A 22,538-nucleotide genomic window follows, 5' to 3' on the forward strand; every position below is an offset into this window, starting at 1 on the left:
GTTGTCCGAAAAGTGGATTTGTCACCTGGGGTGCAACGAGTCAATAATCACACACTCAGGAGAGACGTTGCTAATTTATTTCAGGGTTGCGCAAGCCTAGGTGCTCAATGGTTTCCCACAAATCAAGCATGCTGAAGCCGGCTACCTCATTACATTTATACCGTAAATTCAAACATAGTCTGCCTATCTAATACATATTCATCTAATCTACATAGGTTGCATAATGGCATAAAGTCACTCCTCTCACCTCTGCTTTCAGATCGTTCTGTGCATGCCTTCCTCTGGGGGTCCTTGGTGGTCTTTACAGATGAAGCACCCTAGCCCTTTTTGTCCATATATATGGCCACGTGTCACCTGAAGACAATTCAAGGTTATTTTCTCTTGCCAGCTCTCCTTTATTTTTGTCCAAAAGGAACATCTGTCCTTGATTAAATGGATAATGCTGATGGCCAAGATATCCCATCCCTAAGCTGAGGTTGAATATTAAAACAACAAATTATGCTTGATCAAAAAGAAACGAGTCTAGATTCACGTTAAACATAGACAATACCTCTTCTTTCCATGGGCGGGTCGTTTCCTTACATACATTCCACAGGTCTGCTCAGCAGCGTGTCTGATGACACCTGTATTTAGCTGACATCCACCCATGCTCATCATATTTAACGGCATTCGGTTGTCATCCATTTTCTCAGTGAACTTTTAGTGAAGTTGGGGGGAATATTAATTTATTGTCTCATATTTGGATGCATCAGTGAAACACGCAGCAAGAAATAGCTGAAAACTGTAACCTTTGCGGGGGGAAGTCCCGAGCACTCAGTTGGAGATGTCTCAGCTAGCTGATGGGTTGGTCTGAGGATAATACTCTTTCGCTGTGATCTTGCACAGTTGTAGAAGTCTTTCTGACGGAGAATGTTGGAAATGGGTGGTTTTACTTCACGTCACGACTTGAAGGCGTACCACAGGGAGAGCGAGGTCTGTATCATCCAGCGCCTAACCGTTAGAAGAGCCACTGAAAACAGCCGTGTATGTAAAACCGACCTCTTGCACGCCTCTATGAAAGTGCAACACCACGGCAACGCTCCCCGGAGCGCAGCGACCTCTCTCAGCCGCGCCGCGTCCCGCCCGCCCTGAGGCAGACGAGCGGGACGGAGCGGAGGGGGGCCCCGGGCGGTCCGGCCCCGCGGCAGCCGCCATCCCGCCCCCGGCCGGGGCGGAACCCGCCGCCGCCTTTTCACTCACTGGAGAAATGAAAGCGAAAGCGGCGTCTCTGCCGCTGTCGTCGTCGTGAGGAGGGGCAGACACAGAGGCGGCCATGGCGGGGCAGCGGCCGGGCGCCTTCCCGCTGCTGGTGCGCGGCGACTGGGGCGCCGCCGAGCCGCCGCCCGCCCTGAGGAAGAAGCTGCTCTGCTACTTCCAGAGCCAGAAGCGCTCGGGCGGCGGCGAGTGCGAGCTGCGGGCCGGGACCGCGGCCGGGCAGCTCCTCGTCTGCTTCGCCCACCCCGAGGGTGAGCGCCCGGGGCGGGGGAGGGGGCGCTGATGGCCGCTACCTGCGTTTTGGGGGTGGGGGTGTGTGGGGTGTGGTGGCGGCTGCCGCCGCCCCCCCCCCCACCGGTACTTGTCGTGTTGGCAGTGAGGCAGCGGGTGCTGGACCGGCGGGTCCATGAGCTGGACTGGGGGCCCAGAGGGCGGCTGTCGCTGCTCGTCACCGCGCCGCCGACGGACGGCGGCCCCGCGCAGGTGAGGCGGGGGCGGCGGGCGGGAGGGGCGGGCGAGCGGCGCCCTGGGTAACCCCTCTCCTCTCGTTCCCATTGCAGGAGGCGGGAGGCGCCGGCGGGGCCGCGGCGCCAGGTAGGCTGTGCGTGAGGCGCGGTGCGGGGCTTGACCTCTTGCCTCAGCCCTGCGGGGCCGGGGCTCCGGGCTCGTCCCGCAGCTCGGCGCCGGCCCGGGGCGGCCGGATGGGAGGAGCGGCGGGGCCGCGGGGAGCTGACAGGAACCGGGCACAGAAAGCGAGCCCTCTGCTCGTCGAGGGCTTGGCCAGGCCGGCGTCGAGCTGAGCTCTTTCTTTTCCAACCACCCCCCTTCATTTTTTTTTAAACCACACAATTAATTGCTGAAGCACAGCCTTTAAACGGCGGAGCACGCACAGAAACTGAACGAGCCAACTTCGTATGCGGTTTTGCAGCAGTTCCAGCTGACTTCGCGTGTGTTCTCCCTGCAGCCGGAGCTTGCTAATCGTACATAGCGAGCTTATCTCTACATGCAGACTACGTTATTAGCACAAATGAGTGCAGCGCACAGGTGAAGATCGAGGGCGTCGACTAGAAAAGCAGTCTGATGGATATTGCCGTTATCTTTTGATTTCTAATTTAGCTGTATTCCTTATTGTTTCAAACTAGCAGGTAGAAAAGTTGCACAGAGATAGAATAGGTAGTGATAGATGCTTTTACAGAGGTGCCTGGCTTCTAAGGGCGCTTCCCTCCAGAAGAGGGGTGTCTTCAACAGGTGTCGTGTTCAACAGCACAGTTTTTGTGTGAGGATAGCGCTGTAATGCGTGGGAGGACCTGCTCGCAGTGGTTAGCACATAGTCGTGCTTCGTGGGTTTGTTTTTTGACATCATGCCCAAGGCTTTTTTGAGCTTTAAAGGGGTGTTTCTGTAACCACATTCAAGATATGGTTTGAAAAAAATGAATATATGGAAATCTGTGATTCTGGCAGTGTCAAATGAAACTAAATTCAAGCTGTGTTGTGTTCTGAGTCTACAAGAGTGTGACACCTTTTTGTTCTTGAAGAACGCAGTAACTGAGAAAGCATTGTCATTTATCTCTAGTTAACGAATCCCAGGTGTCTCTTCCCACCTGCCAGAATAAAGAGGCTTCTGTGCACGCTCAGCAGGAAAAGGCAGGTAAGTGAGCTGCTTACCAAGCAGAGACCGGTATATTCTTGCTTCACTGCTCTTCATTGACCTTTGTGCTGCAATAGTGCCTTGGTCACCTGTGTGTCTTGTGGTATTTGTCTAATGTAGTGTAGAAATCATTATCTCAGGCTAAAAATAAATAATTTTTTTTTTCCCTTTGACTAAAAAAATAATTTTTTTTTAGTCCCTCTAGGAAACTCGTCACTTCAGTGGCTGCCTCGGACAGGTCAGCTCCTTAGGGAGAGTGTGCAGTGGATGCTGACCTCTGTTCTGGGTAACCTGTCCCTACCCAGACTTTCCCAGCTGCCACCAGCCCTGCTGGGGCAACCTGTGGTAGAATATCAGTAGCCGTATACCCTAGGTACACCTGAGCTCCTGGGGCAGCAGCCCGCCAGACCCATGGCGACCCACAGCAATGGCTGGAGCTGTAAATGGAGAGAGTGCATAGACAGAAAAGTGATGCTTCCCCTCATCGTGGATTTGTGAAGAAGCTTTCATAGCCATTGCTTCTGCTGTCCTTGCCTGGTGATGAATGGAAGCCTTTTCTCCTCACCTGTTGATAGGCAGCTCACACTAGTGATAGGCTCAGCTTATTTGCGATTTAAAAGCGGTTGTGGGGGGAAAACAAACACCTGAATTACTGTTTATTTGCCTGTTCTTTTCCCTGATCTTATCTGTGGTCTGAACAAAATGCAGTGTGAAATCTTGGAAGATAATAAGCTTGGGGGTTTTTTTTCTTACCTTTTGCCTAAGGCATTAGGGTGTGATCTTTCATTTCAGAATCATGTGAGAAATTGGAAGCAGAAAATGCAGCCTCTAGGAAATCTGTCATAGTAGTAACCACTGCCTCAGGGGAGGAAATAGAAGATGAGATTGTGGAAATGTACTTTGAAAATAAAAAGAAGTCCGGTGGGGGGGCAATCGAGTCCTACCTCAAGAAGAATCAGCAAATGATCATCACCTTTCAGGATGAGAAAGGTATGATGGTATCTCATGGGTGTTACATTCGTAAAGCTCCCATTTAAAAGTAGGCGTTGGCTGGTGCTGGATCTCTTTGTGGGTATTGCTTCAGCAAAAATGGTGTATTATTCCCAAAGAGTGACGGGACGTAAAAGGAGCAAATGTGCCTGTCTGTCCAATGTGGATGTGGGTTTCTGAGTGTTCATACAGAGGGTAAAAAAAGTGGTTCTCTAGACCTGTCCCAAATGTTTGATCAAGCCATTACATAGAATAATGCAGGAGAAATGTCAGGAGCACGGCAGAATAAGTAAACCTTAATTCCAGTTCAGCAGACCAGACAAAACATCTGCTGTATTAACAGCAGATCACGGGTGAATATTACTTTGTTGTATTTTCTTTCATATACATTTTAATTGCCAGGGTTTTGGAGGTTGATAGGAAAAGAGGTAGTAAATATTTATGTATTTGTAAGATAGAGAGGTGAATGCTCACTTCTGTGGAGAAAATTATTTTGAAGCAGCCTCAATTTATCTGTAGTTTTCCTATGCTTTTCTCTACACTTAAGTGCTGTTGGCTGCTTGTTAATCTGTGAAGGATGTATGCAAAAAGAAGAAACTGTTTATGAGGAATAGTTAAATATAGTTAACTATATTTGACTATGTTAAATATTTAGTAGTTAAATATTGTTAAATACATGAGAGAAGCAGGATGGAAACCCTTCACTTTATTTGCTGTTTATTAGAAGAACAGTTTCTTGCACTGAGGGCAGTAGAAAGGAGATAGCACTTACCTCAGAAAGTAACCTGTTTCTTTTTTCTTTTGTTTTTCCCCTTTGAGGAGACTGGGAACATCTAGATCATAGAGTAGCTTTTATCCTGACCCTAACTTTTGATGTAGTTCTGCCTTATTTCTGTTACTTCTGTGTTACAAGAAAATATAGCTGGCCAGATTTTTAAAGTAGTGTAATGTAGCATTTTGCTCTGCTGTGGTGGGAGGGGAAGGGAAGATCACATCTTTGTTTCCTGTGGAACTAGATGCCCAAGAAGTTTTGCAAAGGAATCATCACTCGGTGAAGAAAATTGATCTGTTTGTGAAGCCATGGCAAGAGGAGACTCTCCAGGAGCTGTGCCAAGTGGAGGACTCTCAAGGATCCTCGCCTTCCACCGTAGTTGTGCTTGAAAATGTGCAGGAGACAGTAAAAGAATGTATGTTAATTATGCTGGTAGAGAACATCAGTGGCTTGTCGGAGGATAATGGTGACATCAGTCTGGAAATGATACCTGAAATACGTTCTGCTGTAGTTACTTTTACTGGAAATACTGGTAAGGAGTTGGGGTTGCAGATCTTTTTTATTAGCTATTTGTTTGTGTGTGTGCGTGAGGGAGTCTAAGCAGGAAATTAGTGTTTTCTGCCACAGGTTTAAGGTTTAATCTGATATTGCATCATTTTTAAATGAGGATTTATTTTACCAAAGTTGATGTCATACCTTTTTTTCTGTAAGGTGTAGAGACCAGCATAAGTCAGAAGAGGGCTAGGTCTGATTTGGATAGTAAACAGAACAGGTAGGACTAAAAACAAACTATAACTTTATACAAGCAACATATGGATGTATTTGGTCTTGGAATAGGTTGATGTTAAAGGCTCTCTTTGCCAAAAGGTGTTACATGTGTAGTAAGTTTGTATGGATTTGAGGGAAAATTGAACAAGTCTGTGGAACAGAGCTTTTTAAGGTTATTAAATAGACTGCATTAGGCTTGTGAAATCTACTAAAAATAGTTGGATGTTGGCAGAGGATTAGGGAAGGAGCATCTTCTTCCAGCTGTTCTCTAGATAGCTTCTGTGGCCATTGCTGGAGACTGGGAGTTACGTGAAGTGTGGAATTAACACCCTATGCTTTGCCTGATGCTGCAGTACCAACTAGTTGATAAGCTACTGCGTGCCCACTGTGGTTTTTCAGTGTGTTTGATACCATACACTTCCTTTTCTGCCTTATTAGTGATTGATGACAAAGGCATCTTCTAGCTGAGAGGGGAGTGTCTGCTCCTACTTCTCACCAGTGAGAGGTTGGGGGGTACATCGTGGTTCCTGACAAGATTTATGGTTGATATTAACAACAAATTCCATCCCAGGATATGGTCAATAGTCAGTGGTACGATAAGACCAGATTCAGAAACAGTGTAAGCCATAGCTGATGCTGTAGAGATAACAGCATTGCATTGCAAGGAGGACTGAATTAAACTGACAGTGGTGAACTGGTTCCGGGATTCTGAGTGCTGCTGCGCTTGAGTCCTTTTAGGGACAAGGTGACTTTACGTGTGCCTGATTCCGGGTGAGGAAGTGGGACAGGAAAGAAGAGAGAATTGTCTTCTGCATGGAAAAATTGTAAATACCTTTATAAGGTAGAATGTGGTGAAAACCAGTTATATGCCACTTTGAGTCAACTTCGTGGGAATAGCTGTATTGCTGGTAATACGTAAGAATGAAGTTGCTTAGAAATCTTAAAGTTGTGATGGGATTAGTCTGTGGTATAACTAAACCAAAGAAGTTTTCAGTCTCTGAGAAGGTGTAGGGTTTTCTGCTTTAGAAGTCAGAAATCATCTGCCTCTCATACTGTGGGCCAGTCCCAAATTTTTGGTGTAACCTTTAGGAAATAAGTAGATCTTTTAAAAACTTAATTATATGTTCGCTTGACAGATGTGAAAGTGACTTGACTATCTTTTACTGTGATGATAACAGGGGGAAAAATAGACAAAAATAGAATGTGTTGACCATAAAACTGAAAGAATTCAAATTTGAACTGTTAACTTATGTCTGATTAGTTGTGTATAAAGCCATAGCCCAAAAATAAACCTGATTTTATTTTCTTTGGGGGTTAATGAGACCCAGTGCTACTCAGTAGGAAAACCAGTGATGTATTATGGCCTCGGTAGTTGTAGTCAACAATTGTGGTCAACCATGTGGTGAATACAAAGTGACAGATACTGAGTAGGTGGAAAGAAGTAGCTTTGTGGGCACCTCGGAGTTGACAGATGCTTTGTAATCCAGTGCTTTGGCCAACGCACACAGCAATAGTCTGCTAACATCGTAGCAGAAAAGCAAACTACTAGTTTGATTTTGGTTTTCTTTGGTTGTTTTCCCTTCTCCTTTCTCTTTCTAGCTGCAGTGGAATTTGCTAAAAATTTTAATCAAAACCACAGAGCAAAGCAACAGAATATTACTGCACGGTGCCTTGAGCTAACAAGAAGCATTAGGGCTGAAAACATACCACCTAACACACCCAGTGACTATATAACTGTCTACTTTGAAAACAAGAAGAATGGAGATGCACAAGTAGTTGATGTTCAGCAGCTGCCTGATGAAGATGCAGCTATCATTACATTCAATGACCATAAAGGTAATGCAAAAATATAGTTATTTATTTCCCTGAGATACTTTCACTTAAAAATCAAAATGTGGATTTTTCTAGAGAAATGGGTACTTTGCCCTTGTAAAACAGCAGATCTGGTGCTTTGTCAGCAGGTCTCTGCTAACTGGAGTGCATGCTTAAGTTTTGGACCAGCTGGGCATGAGGCATAGAATATTTTCTTTTTTTAATGCCCAGTTTATTTCACCAAGGCCTTGATCCTTACAGAGTTTGATCGAGAAAGCACAGCCCCATGTAGTGCCGGAGACTTCTCTGCACCCTGGCCTCCGCCACCAGCTGCCCCATGGCTATGTGTGCTGTCTGGCTTGTCTGAGGACAATTTCTTGGATGGCTTTTTGGCCAGAGAGCAGGTGCTGTGGCTTGTCTAGCCAATGACAGGAACATGAGCGTCTGTGGAAGCTGGGGGCATTGCAGTGAAGGGGAGAGTTGAAGAATGTAGATCCTGGTTTTGAGGGAAGTGTCTGGGCTGTTACTCAGGAGTATCAAATCACAGCTCTTCCAACTTCTGAGTCAGACAGTTCAAGTACAGCATATAACAGAAGTGGGCGCAGAGACAGTGCTGTGCATAGCTCCTCCTGGAGGTGGACGGTGTTGGTTCTTACCTGTCTCTCTCTAACTTATTCTTTGGCATTTAAAGCCAGTAACTCTTCAATAATTTGGAGTTATGTCTGTCTGGGAAAGGGGGGAAATTCTTGTAAAACTATTCTGTAACAAGCATGTAGAAAACAAAGTTGAGAAAGAATGGAAGATCATCTGGTTTTTTTTAAGTGCTAGCATTAATTGTTTGTGTTTTTGTTGTTTGTTTTAGATGTAACCAATATCTTGGCAAAGCAACATTCACTCAATAAAACACCAATATCTGTCTATCCTTACTACACCTCACTGGGAGCAGCTCTATATGGAAAGGAAGGGCCGCAAATAAAGAAGCCAGATCCAATTACAGTGCCTCTGAATCCACATGTCTGGCATTACTTGCAGAGCAATAATAGGCTAATTGAGGCAATAAGTTGTGAAGTGGCAAAGTGTAATTGTGAGCTAGCATGGCCTGAACCCCACTGTGCAGACCCAAAAGTTACTTTGCATCCTTCAGCTGCTTTGTCTAAGCAGAAGAGATTATTATCTCGATTGATCAAGACATGGACTGAAAATGTTTCCACAGTGTTTTCAGAAAGCATATCAAAGTACAAAGTAGTTAAATATAAAATAAGCACAGAGGTGTGGGAAGCCATTAGAAACAGTTTTACCCATGATCAAGTTCTGATAATCCCATATATTTCCAAGGATTTACTTGTTCTAGTAGGTGAAAAAGAAGTTGTGAAGAATGTTGAACAAGAACTGAAGTTTCTGATAGAAAAGGTCACCAGAGAATTTGAAAGAGAAAAGCTAAGAATTGAAGAAATGGTGGTAATGGGTCCAGGGGAATATGCAATTTTACAGAGTACTAGTCTTGAAGAAAGTATTCGTGCAGAGTTCCCAGCCCTGCAGATAACTTATGATCATTTGCAGAAGATAATTAACCTATGTGGAATGCCTGAGGAAGTTTATAAAGTGAAAGGGGAAATATTGGATGCTATACGCAAAATGGTAAAGAAAACTGTTAATATCCACCCTTATATTTTCCAGTTTTTAGAGCATGTTGATAATGAAACCCTGTCACAGAGCCTGTTTATGTCAAAAAAAATCAATGTCTTTTATGAGCTTGGCACAGAAGCTATCATCTTGAAAGGGAGTAGTCCTGGAGATCTCCTAGAAGCAGAAGAAGAAATAAAGAAGGAACTGGACTACAAAAGCATTACTTTGGAGGATGAGTCAGTCCTCCAGAAGAAGGAATGGAGTATGCTCACCAAGCGAAACTGCTATAATGAAGCTGTAACGGTCACTCAGGCAGAAAGTCAGGTCATCATTGCTGGTTGTTCTCACGCGGTAGCAAAAACCTGTAAGGAACTTTCTAACTTTATAGATGAAAACACGCAGGTACAAAAGGTCATTGGAGGAAAGCCCATGGCCGTCATAATGTTTTTTGAGAAAGAGAAGACCAATATTTGGGGTGACTTACAGAATAAAGGTGTGAAAGTTGACTTCAGCACACAGGAGAAAGGTAGAGTTATATCCCTGAGTGGGCCGAGAAAAGAAGTGCTGAAGGGAGTCACCTTAGTTGAACAAATTCTGTCTGGCTTGCATTATAAGCGTGTGGTAATTAGTGAGCCAGGCGCCAAGTCGTATTTGAAAGAGCGAGAACACTTTTTTGTCACCAGTGTGAAACATGACTTTAAGTGTCTAGTCAGGCTGGAAGAGCAGTCAGAACAGCAAGAACATAGTGATACAGGCAAGCCGTATAAGCAGGTGACCATAGGTGGAGTTGTAATAGCGGTTTATAAAGGTAACTTGTGTCATTACCCTGTTGATGTTGTGGTAAATGCATCTAATGAAGAGTTAAAACACATTGGTGGCCTTGCTGAGACACTGTTAAAAGCGGCTGGTCCAGAGCTGCAAAAGGAGTGCGACGAGCTCGTGAGGAAGAATGGGAGTTTGCAGCCTGGGTGCGCAGTTATCACGGGCGCTGGGGAACTTCCCTGCAAGAGCGTCATTCACGCTGTTGGGCCCAGGTGGAGGAAGGATGAAGCAGAAAAGTGTGTGTACTTGTTAAGAAAGACAGTGAAGAAAAGTCTGCAACTAGCTGAAACATTTAATCATCGTTCCATAGCTCTGCCTGCCATAAGTGGAGGGATTTTTGGCTTCCCACTGGAACTGTGTACATATTCGATTGTATCCTCCATCAAGGAGACCTTAGAAGAATCCATGGGGGACAGCAGCTTGAAGGAGGTTCATCTTGTGGATATTGCACAGAATAACATTCAGGCTTTTGGCAAGGCACTGGTGGAAGTGTTTTCAGATTATTTGCCTTCCAGCAGGTCACTGGACCAGACCAGTACAGTTCATCAACCTAGGAAAAGTAGAAGTTCTCAAAATAGCAAAAACTTCCTGGTAACGACTGAGGAAGGCCTTGACATCATGCTGGAAAAAGGAAGCATTGAAGATGCTACAGTAAGTGTTTTAAATCATCTGCTTTTAAAATATCAAGTGGGGTTTTTTTGGGTTGTTTGGTTTTTAAAAGAAAAAAACAACAAACTCCAACCAACCATCATCTGTAATTAGCAATGTAACATGTTTGATACATTACTGAAACTGGCTGTCACTGCTGATAATGAGAACTGCTATTAGGTGACTGTCTTACGTGTTAGATACAGATGGCTGTGCAGCATTGCATTTTTTCATCTACTGACACAGAGGCACACAGATCCTTGTGGTACACAGTGCGTTACAGTTTAGCAGAAGCAACTGGGATCAGCAGGAACAGTTCTGGGCTCCAAACCCACCTTACCCTACCTTGCTCAGTAGGAACCACCTGCATGCAGCATTGACCTTCCCTGAAAACCTAATTACCAGTATCTGGTACTAGCGCAGAAGAGGGTGCTCAGTGTCAGTTAACACAAGTACCCTGCTGAGTAAGAGTGGCTGGGCTGCTTCCAGATCCACTGTGGGCTGGATGCAGCACAGACATGCACACCTGAGCCCTGGGCCCACAACCAGTCTGGTTCTCCCTGCATCTGTAGGATATTTGTCAGGGGAACTCTTATCCATTATGGCATTGAAGATTGGCACATGACATGCAGTTGCTATTGCATTTCCTGTGGAGAACCAACTTCACTGATCAACTTCCAGTTGCCTCCAGTCTTGAATTGCTGTTAGCTGGCTTTACTGGGATCACTGATACTGGAAGCAACTCTTTTTCAGAACCCTTTCCATAGTGGCCAGCAAATCCTTTCAGGAGTGGATGCCTCCCATGGCTTGTGATTGCAGCTCCTCTAGTTGGCCAGGGCAGAATACACATTGAAATGTGTAGAGGGGTCCTTCCTGAGGAACTGAATATAGTGCTTGACACAATGTTCATAGCCCTTTGTATTTTTCTTCCTTGGAAGTTACTGCCTTTCTCACTTCTTTCTCCATAGATTTCCTCCAGTCTTGTTTGGTTTTGGCTTCTCCTTTTTCTCTAGACCAGTCATGTATGGAAGGTCTTGCTTCCCTCAGTGAACGTAGATTTCCTTTGGTCTGTGAGCTTCTCTTAGAGAGCAAACTTCATAAATGTTTTTCAAAGGGAGGTAGAATGAGTAGACTGGGAATGCAGAATTTTGATTTCAAGCCAACAGGAGAAAGTTAATTTAAATGTTAACTCAGCTTTTGTGTTGCTATGGGCAGGCTCATGGTACTAGAACTGAGCATAACTTTCCTGGGTTATTCTGAAACTTCGCTCACTCTCAGATTGCTGACCCAAACATTGACTTTGTAAATCAGCACACAGGCTATATTTGCTTAATCAGTGCAAAATTTACATTTGGTACTTAAAAGACTTGATACTTAAAAGCTAGAGTTTTTGCTTGTGTGTTTTTCAGACAGACATTGTTGTCATCAGTATTGCCAAAGATCTCGAGCTTGATAAAGGGCCTCTCTCTAAAGCTTTGCTAAGCAAGGCTGGGCCAATGCTTCAGATGGACTTAAAAGAAGGCGGCCTAGGAAGAGCACCTGAGGAAGGATCTGTGTTGAAAACAAAAGGTTACAATCTAGGTTGCAGTGTTGTGCTTCATGCTGTTGTACCTGCGTGGTCCCAGAAACATGCATCTGCAAAGGTATAAGGGGTTTCATTTGCCTGAACTCTAATTCAGCTGGGCTTTATAGAGGGTTTAATGCAACCTCTGCTTTGAAATGAGGGACAGTTTCATAGGGGATGAGAGAGTTTGGGCTGTTCTGTTTTAGCTGTGTGGCTAATATCTCGTTGACTGATAGACTCCTTGTGATGTATGCAATTATTGTATTTTAATACCAAGATATAGCTAAAAAGGAAAGTGCTACATTGCACAAACTGAAAAAAATTATTTTCCCTAATTGAAGAAATAATCATGCTTTACAGGTCTTGGGTGACATCATCACAAAATGCCTGCAGATTGCTGAGGAACTGTCTTTAAAGTCAATTACTTTCCCAGCAATTGGTACAGGGAATTTAGGATTCCCGAGGCCTCTTGTTGCTCAATTACTGTTTGACAAAGTGTTTGAATTCAGCAGTAAAAATGGAGTAAATTCTCTTGAGGAAGTTCACTTTCTGTTGCATCCAAAAGACACAGCTAATATTCAGGTGAGTTACTGTGGTTTTCTGTCTATTATATGCTGTTTTATTTGCGCCTCTGTCATGATAACTTGGCTATCTGATGATCTCCAAAGAATCCACAGGGTGCATGTTCTTATGCTGAAGAAGTTTGCTGACAGTCTCTCTTGTCTGTACTGAAAGTTCTGGTTTTGGTTCTACCCCTCATGGTCACCTGCCTGTCCCACACAGCCCTGCTCCCTTCCTATCCTCTTCTGTTCCCTGGTAATAATTCAGACAAAAGTGTAATTACTCTTTCACTCGTGAACACACCTAATTCTTCAGTATATAGGACTTGCCTACATATAAACTTGCTGTAACTCATGCATAGATGCCTTCACTCTTGGAAAAAGGAGTGCTTTCAATGGCGTGCTAGTGTCTATTTTTAGGAAGAATAATTACGCTGGATTGTTCTGCTGGTAAACTTCTCCAGTAGAAATATATCAGTATCCCACATCCCTCTTTCTTCAGTATGACGTTAGCACAAATTTTCTATATCCATGCTCAAGTTACTCATTTTGCACTTGAATCTCTCGGAGCAGTCACACTGTGAATTAACATCCAAATAAGTGTTTCTGCGTCTGTTGTCTTCTGTTATTTTGTGCAGTAGCTAGTATATTTTGAAAGGCCAAACTAGAAAGCTACTGTGCTAAAGCCTGAGCTATTGCTTATAAAGAAGGGTGGCATTAGATGCAAGACTTGAGTTAGAGTGTAAAGTAGCCCCTCGGCGTAAGGATGCTGTCCATGAGTGTATCCCTCTGAATGGTAACTAGGGATTTGGCTTAGGTTTTTTTGTCAATTCTGTCTTGTTGCTCACACTGAACAACTTTGCTCTCTGAGAGCAACAGTGTGTCGAGACTTGCCACCAGTGTTACGGCAGACGATATGAAGTAATTTGCGTTAAGCTTTTTCTAAATGTTTTTTAACTTTACTTTTCAAACCTTTATTTCTGTTGTGTAATCTGAAGACTCCTACAGGGCTTGACTGTAATTTCCTTCTTTAGGCATTTTCAGATGAACTTGAGAACAGATGTGGAAATAAAGTGCAGAACACTTCTCCAAATAAAGCTAGCCAAGGCACTGGTAAGCTTGTTTCACAGAGGTTGTATGCCTAATGGATTTTTTTTAAAATTCTTTTATATATTCTAGGCAATGCATTAATTATGGATGTTCAGGTATTTGTTTGGTAAGCGTGTCATTCCTAAAGTCCAAGTAACTGTTGAAGTGGCTGCTGTTAAAGGCAGCATATAGTATTTTCAGGTTGAGTGTCTGTAATGTCTGAAACAGTGTTGGAGATGCTAAGAAAAAAAAATGTGCCTGTGATTCATTATCTGGGTAGTGCCCCTACAAATCAGGACAACAGAAGCTGTCATGTGCTGAGGGCACAAGGAAGGCTTTTTCTTTTATTGCTGCAGTACTTGATTAGATTGCGAACAAGTCAGTGTCTTCCTGGGAAGGCAGGTGAGTTTGTGGTTGTATGTCTCAAAGTGGCCTCTCTGGAATACTCTTAAATCTTTTACACGTTCAGATAAATCGCAAAACCAAACTGAAGGAGATCTGGTGTTATGCAGCCTAATGGAACTGCAGAGTATAGAAAACGAGTTATGTTGAAAACTTAATCCAGTCTTTACAAATAACGTGTAGGTAAAACATTCTTGTCAGAGTAGAGAACCTGCCTGAAAACAGAGACAGAGGAGCAAGAGAGCGAGACTTGGAAAGTTTGCTGCTCTCTTACCTTGGAGTTTCAAAGGCTTGTATAGTAAAATGTTGCAAAGTAGTGTCTGTATATCAGGTGTGCAGCAGAACAAGTGTTTTTCCCACCTTGGCATGAATAGCAATGATAGGAATAGGTTGAGGTTGATCAGAGACTCCTGTGAGAAGGAATGATTTTCAGGTAACATGGCAGGCAGTGCTCTTCCCTGGCTGAGTCTGGAGGCAAACTGTGGTCTCTGTAGGCATTGCACCCATGAACAAGCCCCTTGTCTCTTACCTCATTGCTCCCGTCTGCTCAGGGTCTGTGTTGCTTTCCTGCAGCTTCCTCTGGTACCTCTTCAACCCCAGCACAGGGTGTACATGAAATGACAATTGGCTCCATCATATTCCGGGTGGCGGAAGGTGATATTACCAAGGAAGAGGGAGATGTCATTGTAAACATAACGAATGAAACCTTCAGCCTCAAAACAGGTATTTTAGTTGTTTTTATGTGTGAAAACAGTATATGTGGTTGGAAGGGCTGGATAAGGGAAGTAGGAGGTTTGGCGGTTTTTTTTTTTTTCAATGTTTCAAACTCTCTTGTTTCACAGCGTGGTTTCTATATTGCTTCTTAGGGTACAAAGGTTCAATCAGGAAGTGTCTGAAACTTTTTGTTACTCTGTGTTACACGATGGCATGTTTAAGACTCTTGCAGAAAGGGAAATCAATAACTTTAATTTTTTAATAGAATCTTTTTATAGAGCATCTTGGACTAAAGGAGAAGACAAACCTTAATGAGGCTTTGACCTCAGTGAAACTTAAGTACTTCTAGACATGACTTTGAATTGAAAAGCATAAGCCTAAAATGTGAGCAAGAGTGGTTTTCAATTATAACCTTTACTGTTACCAGGATTGAGATATTTTAGGTATTAGTGGTGTGCAGTTCTGCCTCAGATGGGACTTTAACGGCATTAGTAGTAATAACAGTGGATTCATATGCCTCTTCTCATTTAAGGTGTCTCTAGAGCAATTCTGAATGGTGCTGGAAAAGCAGTTGAAGATGAATGTGCTCAGCTAGGTATGGCACAACATTTCTGATCTCCTTTCTGAAGGTGTTCGTGCGTGGCAGGGAATCTGTTGGAATACTTCCTCAGTGTCTACTGTACATTTGTCTTGCACTGTGTTACATCAGCTAGTTGATGTGATATTTGTAAAACATCTAATGAGGGAAGGAAAAGAAAAATCCTCAAGAAGAGGGGGCTTCTAAGCATATGTAAAGAACTAAATCTATTCATTATTGCATCCTCTTATTCCAATGAAGCTTTCCATGATAAAAACAAATCAAGTCTACATCAAACAGCCACAAGCAAGGGATGATGTTGGCAGAAATGTTAATAGAGAAGCCATACCTCACTGGAAGCAACTGGCTACCTGCAACTCCTTTGTCATTCCCAAGTGAGAAAATGTATGCTTTTGGCTTAACTAGCAACCCACTACCACATCCTCTGTGTGACCAAGAGGGAAAACTATTGAGGTTGGGTTCCTGCCTCAGAAGAGGCATTTAGTTGTAGACCAAATTCAGCTAGTGAACAGCAAATATAACGAATAGGGAATGAGGATGGACAAGTGTGGGGTTTAAAACCCCACAAAATAAGGGAAGCGGGAAGGATGCTGTTGCGGACGTCAGCTTGGAAGACCAATCAAAGGAAAAGAGTGATGTGGAGGGAGATCCTCAGGCTGTCTAGCCTGAATTACCCTCTTAGAGGTAAACCTCTGCTGTGGAGGCTAGGTGGCACACTTGTGTGAAGCCAGAGTGTAGTACTAGCCTGCACGAAGTTCTCCAAGTCTGCAGAGCAAACCTGACAAAGGCACACACAGACTTTATTTGCCAAATGAGGCAAATACTTTACAAACATAAAATGAATCCTTGTGACTTGGAAGTGAGGATAGAGGGGGTTGCACAATTTGTGGAAGGAGACTTGAAGCTTATCCTGGTGCATACTTGTCATCATTTCTTATCTCCTAATCAGTATTAGTACACATCTATGTTGTGAATAATTGTTGATTGATTACTTTCTACTTACATTTCAGCCTCACAACGTAACAAGAGCTATATCATCACCCAAGCAGGACGCCTGCCATGCAAAAACATAATTCATTTTGTTGCCCAAGAAGATATCAAGATGCTCGTCTCCAAAGTGCTTCAGGAGTGTGAACTACAGCAGTACACCTCTGTCACCTTCCCAGCAATTGGAACAGGTCTGTGTCTCCCTTTTGAAATGATTCAGAGCATGTGATTCTGCTGATCTCAGGGTTGAAGCAATGAGTTTGATTTATCTGGAGGGGCTATTCTTTTTGTGAAAATATATTCAGAAACTGCAGACTTTTAAAATGTTACTAAAAGCTTATGAAGACCTAGAAAGCTTCACTCCCTGTAGTCAGCTAGTATGTGAAGAATATGAGCGCTCTAGAGCCAACACTTCCTTGCTAACAGAGATTCAGAGGTATGCCTTGGAGACCTTGGTCCCTGGAGAACCATAAATATTTGTCACAGCAACCTGATATGTGTGGGCTGCTCATTGGAGAATATCCAGGGAGCTACTACTCCATTGCTGAAATCAGTAGATGATGCAACTCTGGCTAGTAGCCGTACAAGTAGGGTTGATATGGATGGAATGTGAACCTGTCAAAAAGGCCAGATTATCCCTTTTTCTTCTCTTATTATTTTCAGTTAGTTCAGTAGAGTAAAGAATCCAGAAATGGACCCCAAGTATGCAGGAACCTCTTGCATGAATAAAACTAGACTTGTTTTTTGAGCAAAGGGTTGGCTACTGGGCCATTGAGTGTCAAGCCTGTGGTCTATAAAGTAACCAAGCCATATCATCTACATCATAACCTGATTGGTCACCATATCAACAAAAATAAACTTCAATTTTTCCCCTTGCTGGGAAGGTGGTCTTGAACCTCATTTTCCTGAGAAATAGAAACCTTTCCTAATTGCTAGCCTGAAGTTATTTCTGACCTGTTTATGATCCAAGTGATTGTGGGTATGGTCATAACTGTTCCTTTAAAGATGTTTTAACCATTTGTAGCAGTTATTGATGATTTATTTTAAAGGCAAAATGTTTATAACTTGTTTTAGGTGAGGCAGGCCGTGATCCAGCTGTAGTAGCTGATGACATGATAGAGGCAGTAACTGACTTTGCAAAACGTAAATCTGCTTCATCTGTGAAGACTATTAAAGTTGTCATCTTTCAGCCACATCTGCTAAGTGTGTTTCATACAAGCATGCAGAAAAAAGAAAAGTCTGCTAAAACAACAGCCAAATTCTTGCTTTCCAAGATATCATGTAAGTAGAGGTCACTTAAATACAGCGCTTAGATTGATCTGTTTAGCACCAGCTGATAATGGTTATATTTGTGTATTTCAATGTAGCATTCTGGAGCTCTGACAAATGTTCCCGAAAGGAAAAACCAAAAGCAGTTTTGGAAAATAAAATCAACCTGGCTGTTGTGCAGATTTGTGGTGAAAACAAAAAGAAAGTGGAAGAAGCTGAAAACTGGTTGAAAAGTACAATTTTAAAGGAACAGTTTCAACATGAAATCACGGATGAGTCTATCTCTCATTTTGGTGAAGTGGAGAATAAGGAACTGCATGACCTACAAAAGAAATTAAGAATTGCTCTTCATTTGGGTAGTAACTCTATTCGAATTTCAGGCATTGGAAAAGATGTCTGGATTGCTTATTCAGTTGTTCAAGAAATGATCCACAGAGTAAAAGCTGTTAAACAGGAGCAGATCAGGGCAGAACTTTTTCAAAACTTAATTCAGTGGAAATACTTTAAAAATGATTCCTATGTGCCCTTTGACAGCCTCACAAATATGCGCTTGGAAAATGCTTTCATGGAAAAGCAGAAAGAAGTATCAGCCATCATTGATGAGAAAAAATACACAGTGAATATAGGTGATAGATATGCTATGGATGATGAAGGAAAACGTACACCTGTTGTACGTGTTGATAAATCTGAAGGTAAGTAAAAGCATCTTGACCAATGTTCTTATGTTAAAACTAAGTTGCATCCAGGCTAGTAAAAGTGAGAAATGGTAAATATATGCAAAAATATTGTTAGGACCATTGTGTAGATCTTTTTCTGGAAAATGTAGAAAGGAACTGAATTGGGAAATTAAAAGAATCCTGCGGTTATTTAAATTTTTTTTAAAAATATGGATAATGTGTTCTGAGGTTCTTAACAGGCTTACAATAATTAGATGTTTGTAGCAGCTGGCGTTCTAGATCTCGGCTCATTTCTGTTCTTGAGATGTACCTTCTTCCATTTACTTCTGGTCCTCTACAATATAAGGAACTACCTTTTTTCTTACTCGCCCATACAGGACTTTTCCCAGTGTATTATTTTTCTTTGTCCTGGTGTGACTCAGTTTTACAGGGGCACATTTTATATCTGAATGGGAAAAACCTTTTTGTCCACTTAACACTTGAAAGTGGATGTCTGTATCATTGCTGGATGTCTGTAGCATTTGCATCAGTGAGTGTTACTGTTTGACAATATGGCTAGATACCAGGCCTCACATGAAATGAGAGAAGGGAAGAAAGGGAAGACTTCTGCTTTTCAGATGGAGAGTATGTTCTCGAACTTCTTAATTTAAAACCTTCCTTGTTGAGCTGCTTTGCTCCTAGTGTCCCAGTTGATGAGAATTAACTGCTCAGTAAATCTGCATTTGCCCCATGTCCTTGAAAATGTGATTTGCAGGGAATGCTACTGGTAAAAGGTGTTGCAAAGGATCCCTCTTCAGCTGTGAAGAACAGGTTTCTCTTTAAACTACCGATTCAGGCACGTTGATTGTCAGCGCAGTGGCAAACTAGAAACTACAATGCCCTAATCCTCTAGTAAAAGACCCATGGAATACTCTTGGCTGACAAAGACCAGTAGGCACTGCTAGTGATAAGCTAGATGTATGGGCTTTTAGAAGGGTTTGCAGCAGGGCATATTTCATTTTAAGCAGAGGATTTGGGTAAATAGGACTGATTTATGTTTCTTCTGCAGACCAAGAGTCAACAGTGCTCCCTGCAATGTGGGACGATATGCAAAACCAGCGACTCAAAATAGTGGCACTAAAACCAGACACAAGAGAATACAGAGATGTGCAGGAAAGGTTTCTGAAGACCTGTCAGTCATTAAAAATTGAAAAGGTAAAAGCATGTCATAATTTCTGAGGATAAATACTTCAATAGCAAAGGGATGAGGTATACTAATAACAATGGAAAAATAAATTCCACTGGGATTTCTGAAGTTGGACAAGTCTTTATGGCTGTCACTAACTTTAATCAGCATCAGTTTAATGTTGTAGTTTGAGGTATTTGGAACAACTCTTAAGTAGTCGCTTCTTCAGCACCAGGGAAGAGTGTTCTTTCTTTAAATAATTTTTGCTATAGTAGAGCACAGCCCTTGCTTGCTTAAGCCACCTGTGCTTTGCAGGTACACATGTCATCTATGCTCCAGAAACCTGCGAAATGGTCCTAGATTGTTTCCGATGGAGTGTTTCTGTCAGAGTTTGGGATGGGTTCTACAGTCCATCATGCCAAAGTTGGGGGTGATTTGACTTAACTTATTTCATAATCTGGTATACGCACATTGGAGGGAGGAGGAGAATCTTGGAAGTTAGTTGACTTGTTGATACACTAATGTTTTTTCATGACAGCAACCTGCCTACTTTCTTTCTGTCTTACGTTCAAACTTTGCAGATTGAAAGGGTACAGAACCCATTTTTTTGGAAGGCCTACCAAATAAAAAAGCGTGAAATGGATAACAAAAATGGCAACAGAAAAAACGAGAGGCTTCTGTTTCATGGGACAAGTAAGGAGTCGTTAACCTTAATTAACAACCATGGATTTAACCGGAGCTATGCTGGAATGCACGGTAATGTGAATTTCAAAGCAACTCTTGTTTTTCTGAATAGGGCTAGGACTGACTTGCCATGCCATCTGTATAGTCCTGCTTTGTATGCAAAATTATTTAGTTAAATCTCCCTATTGCAAATAAAAAACAAAATTGTCAGGAGATCCACAGGCTCTGAAGATGGCAGATAAGTGATTGCTGCTACTGAAATGCTCATGAACATTTGTTTTTCTGACTACAGCTGCAAACTTTGGAAATGGAACATATTTTGCTGTTAATGCCAACTATTCTGCCAGCGACACCTACTCTAGACCAGACGCGCAGGGGAAGAAGTACATGTACTTGGCTCGAGTCCTTGTTGGAGAATATTCTCAGGGGACAAGAGGATCAATTACTCCAGCAGCAAAAAACGCTAGTAACCCCACAGATCTGTTTGATAGTTCAACTGATAATGTGAACCAGCCATCCATGTTTATCATATTTAATGACATTCAAGCTTACCCAGAATACCTTATCACTTTCACTAAATAAGCATTTTGAGTGCAGCAAAGATTGAATATCTTCCAGTCTTTGTGGATTTTGTTACAAGTGTTTCTGTCCTACACAATGAAAACAGTAAATAGTTTTATCAAGTTAATTCCTTAAAGGTTTTTTACCTTTAAGCAACTTCTGGCAGTTTTTGGGAGCACTGAAATAGACTGCTTGTTTACATTGGAGTAGCTGAGCGTATTTAACACTTGAGCTCAATATCCTACTGAAAACTGCTGTTAGATTACCTGTCAAGCCTTTACACTGTGTTAGCCATTCCATGCAGCCTTATGGCCATCCTAGTTGCACTAACAAGTGGGGAGTATTGGAAGGGATCTTCTTCCAGCCACTGACTGCTCGATGGTGCATTTCTGATGGCTTCTTACCCTCTGTAAATTGCAGTCTGCATCATGAATTATGATACAGTGATCTTCAATAAATAATTGTAGTTAATGGCTTTTGTTTGGTTGAAAACCAATGCTAAATGACAATAAACTTCAACGAACTTGTCATCTCAAATGTGTATTTGCTTGTTTTTAATACAAAGGTTAATAATTAACCTGCCAGGGAGGTTAATAAGAGGTTCTATAGAAGGTTTTAGAAGTTGCCCGAGTTATTTATATATAGCCTAAGAGAGATAGGAAGGCAAATCTTGAGAAGGTGTTTCTGTTGTCATATACCAGCTGCAGCAATCTTCCTGTGATCTTAAGGAGGAATGACTAGAGCAAAGAGAAGTGCGAAGAGGTTTGAGGGGGTTGCTATGGCTTAAATAAATAGGTTATGTCAAAGGGGTGCTCATTAACAAACCACAACTCGGAGTTCCATGTTGGAGGGAGGGAAGCAAAGCAACATCGTCTTCTTTGTAGCATGTTGATGGAATTAAAAAATGTGCCCCTCTCAGCCTTAGATAGCGTAAGATCTTCCACTGAAAAAGCAGAATGTGGAGGTGCTGCTGTGTCATTCTAAAAACTCTTAACTCCTCCTAATGTATTGGTTTGATTTCTTATTTGTTTGGAGAAAATCTTCCACTACTTGCTTTGCAGAGTTAGGTAGGTTGCTATTACTTTAAAAGTTTTACTGTAGGTTGGTATGTCCATATGAGTAATAATCATAACAGGATAAACATTGCTGAGGGTTATGTTTTCTAGGGAAGGTGGTGTGAAATAATAAAACTGCAACTGAGTAGAGTCATGAGTATCAGGCTCTTCGTTCACACCCCACCCCATCAACCCCTCTGCAACAGTGCTGGAACCCCTCACTTTGGGTTTAATTGCTTTCGATTACGTCTGGTTTTTAACTGCTGAAAAATGCTGACTGCTGAATTCCTACTGCTTGAAGTCAAGATATGGCTGTGGAGGCCAAAAGTCTTAAGCTTTGCCTTAAAAATAACTTGACTTAGTCAATGCCTGCAACAGCTACGCATGGTCACTGGTCTGCCAGCGTGACAGGAGCCAGAAGTGATGGCATGGCGTGCTTTGCTGCAGCCGATGGGCCACTTACACCACTCTGAACTTTCTCTGCTGCAGATGGTAACGCATCTTTCTCAGCTTCTCTGTCACCACAAGAAGCTGTGGAGACCAAGGTGTTTTTTCACCAGTGCTCCCATTACAGGTGCCTGGGGCCTCCAGCACGGAGTAGAAGCCTGCAGCACTGGGCTCTGGGCAGGCGATGAGAAAAGGTGCGGCTTCTCCGAATGAGTTTATGATAATCGAAATGAAGGGAGGAGGTGGAAGAGTATAAGGGGACCTTGTTCCTCCACAGCGTGATGGGCTTCTAGCTCCCAGCACAGGGAGGGAGAGGACACTTCATAACGTGGAGGGAGCGCCTGAGGCAGCTTAGGGCGTTTTGGGAAATTCTGGTGGGAAAAAGGAGCCTGACGGAGCAGGCGTGAAGCCGGTCGCGGGGCGGCT

At 42.8% G+C, this 22,538-nt stretch overlaps 1 protein-coding gene across 2 annotated transcripts; it reads left to right on the plus strand.

Moving 5' to 3' along the window:
• The first annotated feature begins 1,220 nt into the window (after positions 1-1,220).
• On the plus strand, positions 1,221-20,728 carry LOC142057267 (protein mono-ADP-ribosyltransferase PARP14-like). 2 transcript variants are annotated; one of them, XM_075092965.1, is made up of 20 exons: positions 1,221-1,505; positions 1,631-1,737; positions 1,815-1,848; positions 2,828-2,902; positions 3,099-3,140; positions 3,695-3,892; positions 4,909-5,196; positions 7,032-7,268; positions 8,107-10,343; positions 11,750-11,983; positions 12,265-12,486; positions 13,499-13,577; positions 14,529-14,678; positions 15,202-15,264; positions 16,278-16,445; positions 17,329-17,535; positions 17,622-18,215; positions 19,249-19,394; positions 19,947-20,121; positions 20,342-20,728. In XM_075092965.1, the coding sequence occupies exons 1-20, from the start codon at positions 1,313-1,315 to the stop codon at positions 20,629-20,631; spliced, it is 5,739 nt and encodes a 1,912-aa protein (XP_074949066.1). In that variant the 5' UTR covers positions 1,221-1,312; the 3' UTR covers positions 20,632-20,728. The 2 variants fall into 2 exon arrangements, with proteins under 2 accessions (XP_074949066.1, XP_074949067.1); XM_075092966.1 differs by lacking the exon at positions 3,099-3,140.
• The last annotated feature ends 1,810 nt before the right edge of the window (positions 20,729-22,538 follow it).

This window comes from Phalacrocorax aristotelis, chromosome 5 (assembly GCF_949628215.1).
Source record: "Phalacrocorax aristotelis chromosome 5, bGulAri2.1, whole genome shotgun sequence".
Classification (NCBI taxonomy): Eukaryota; Metazoa; Chordata; class Aves; order Suliformes; family Phalacrocoracidae; genus Phalacrocorax; species Phalacrocorax aristotelis.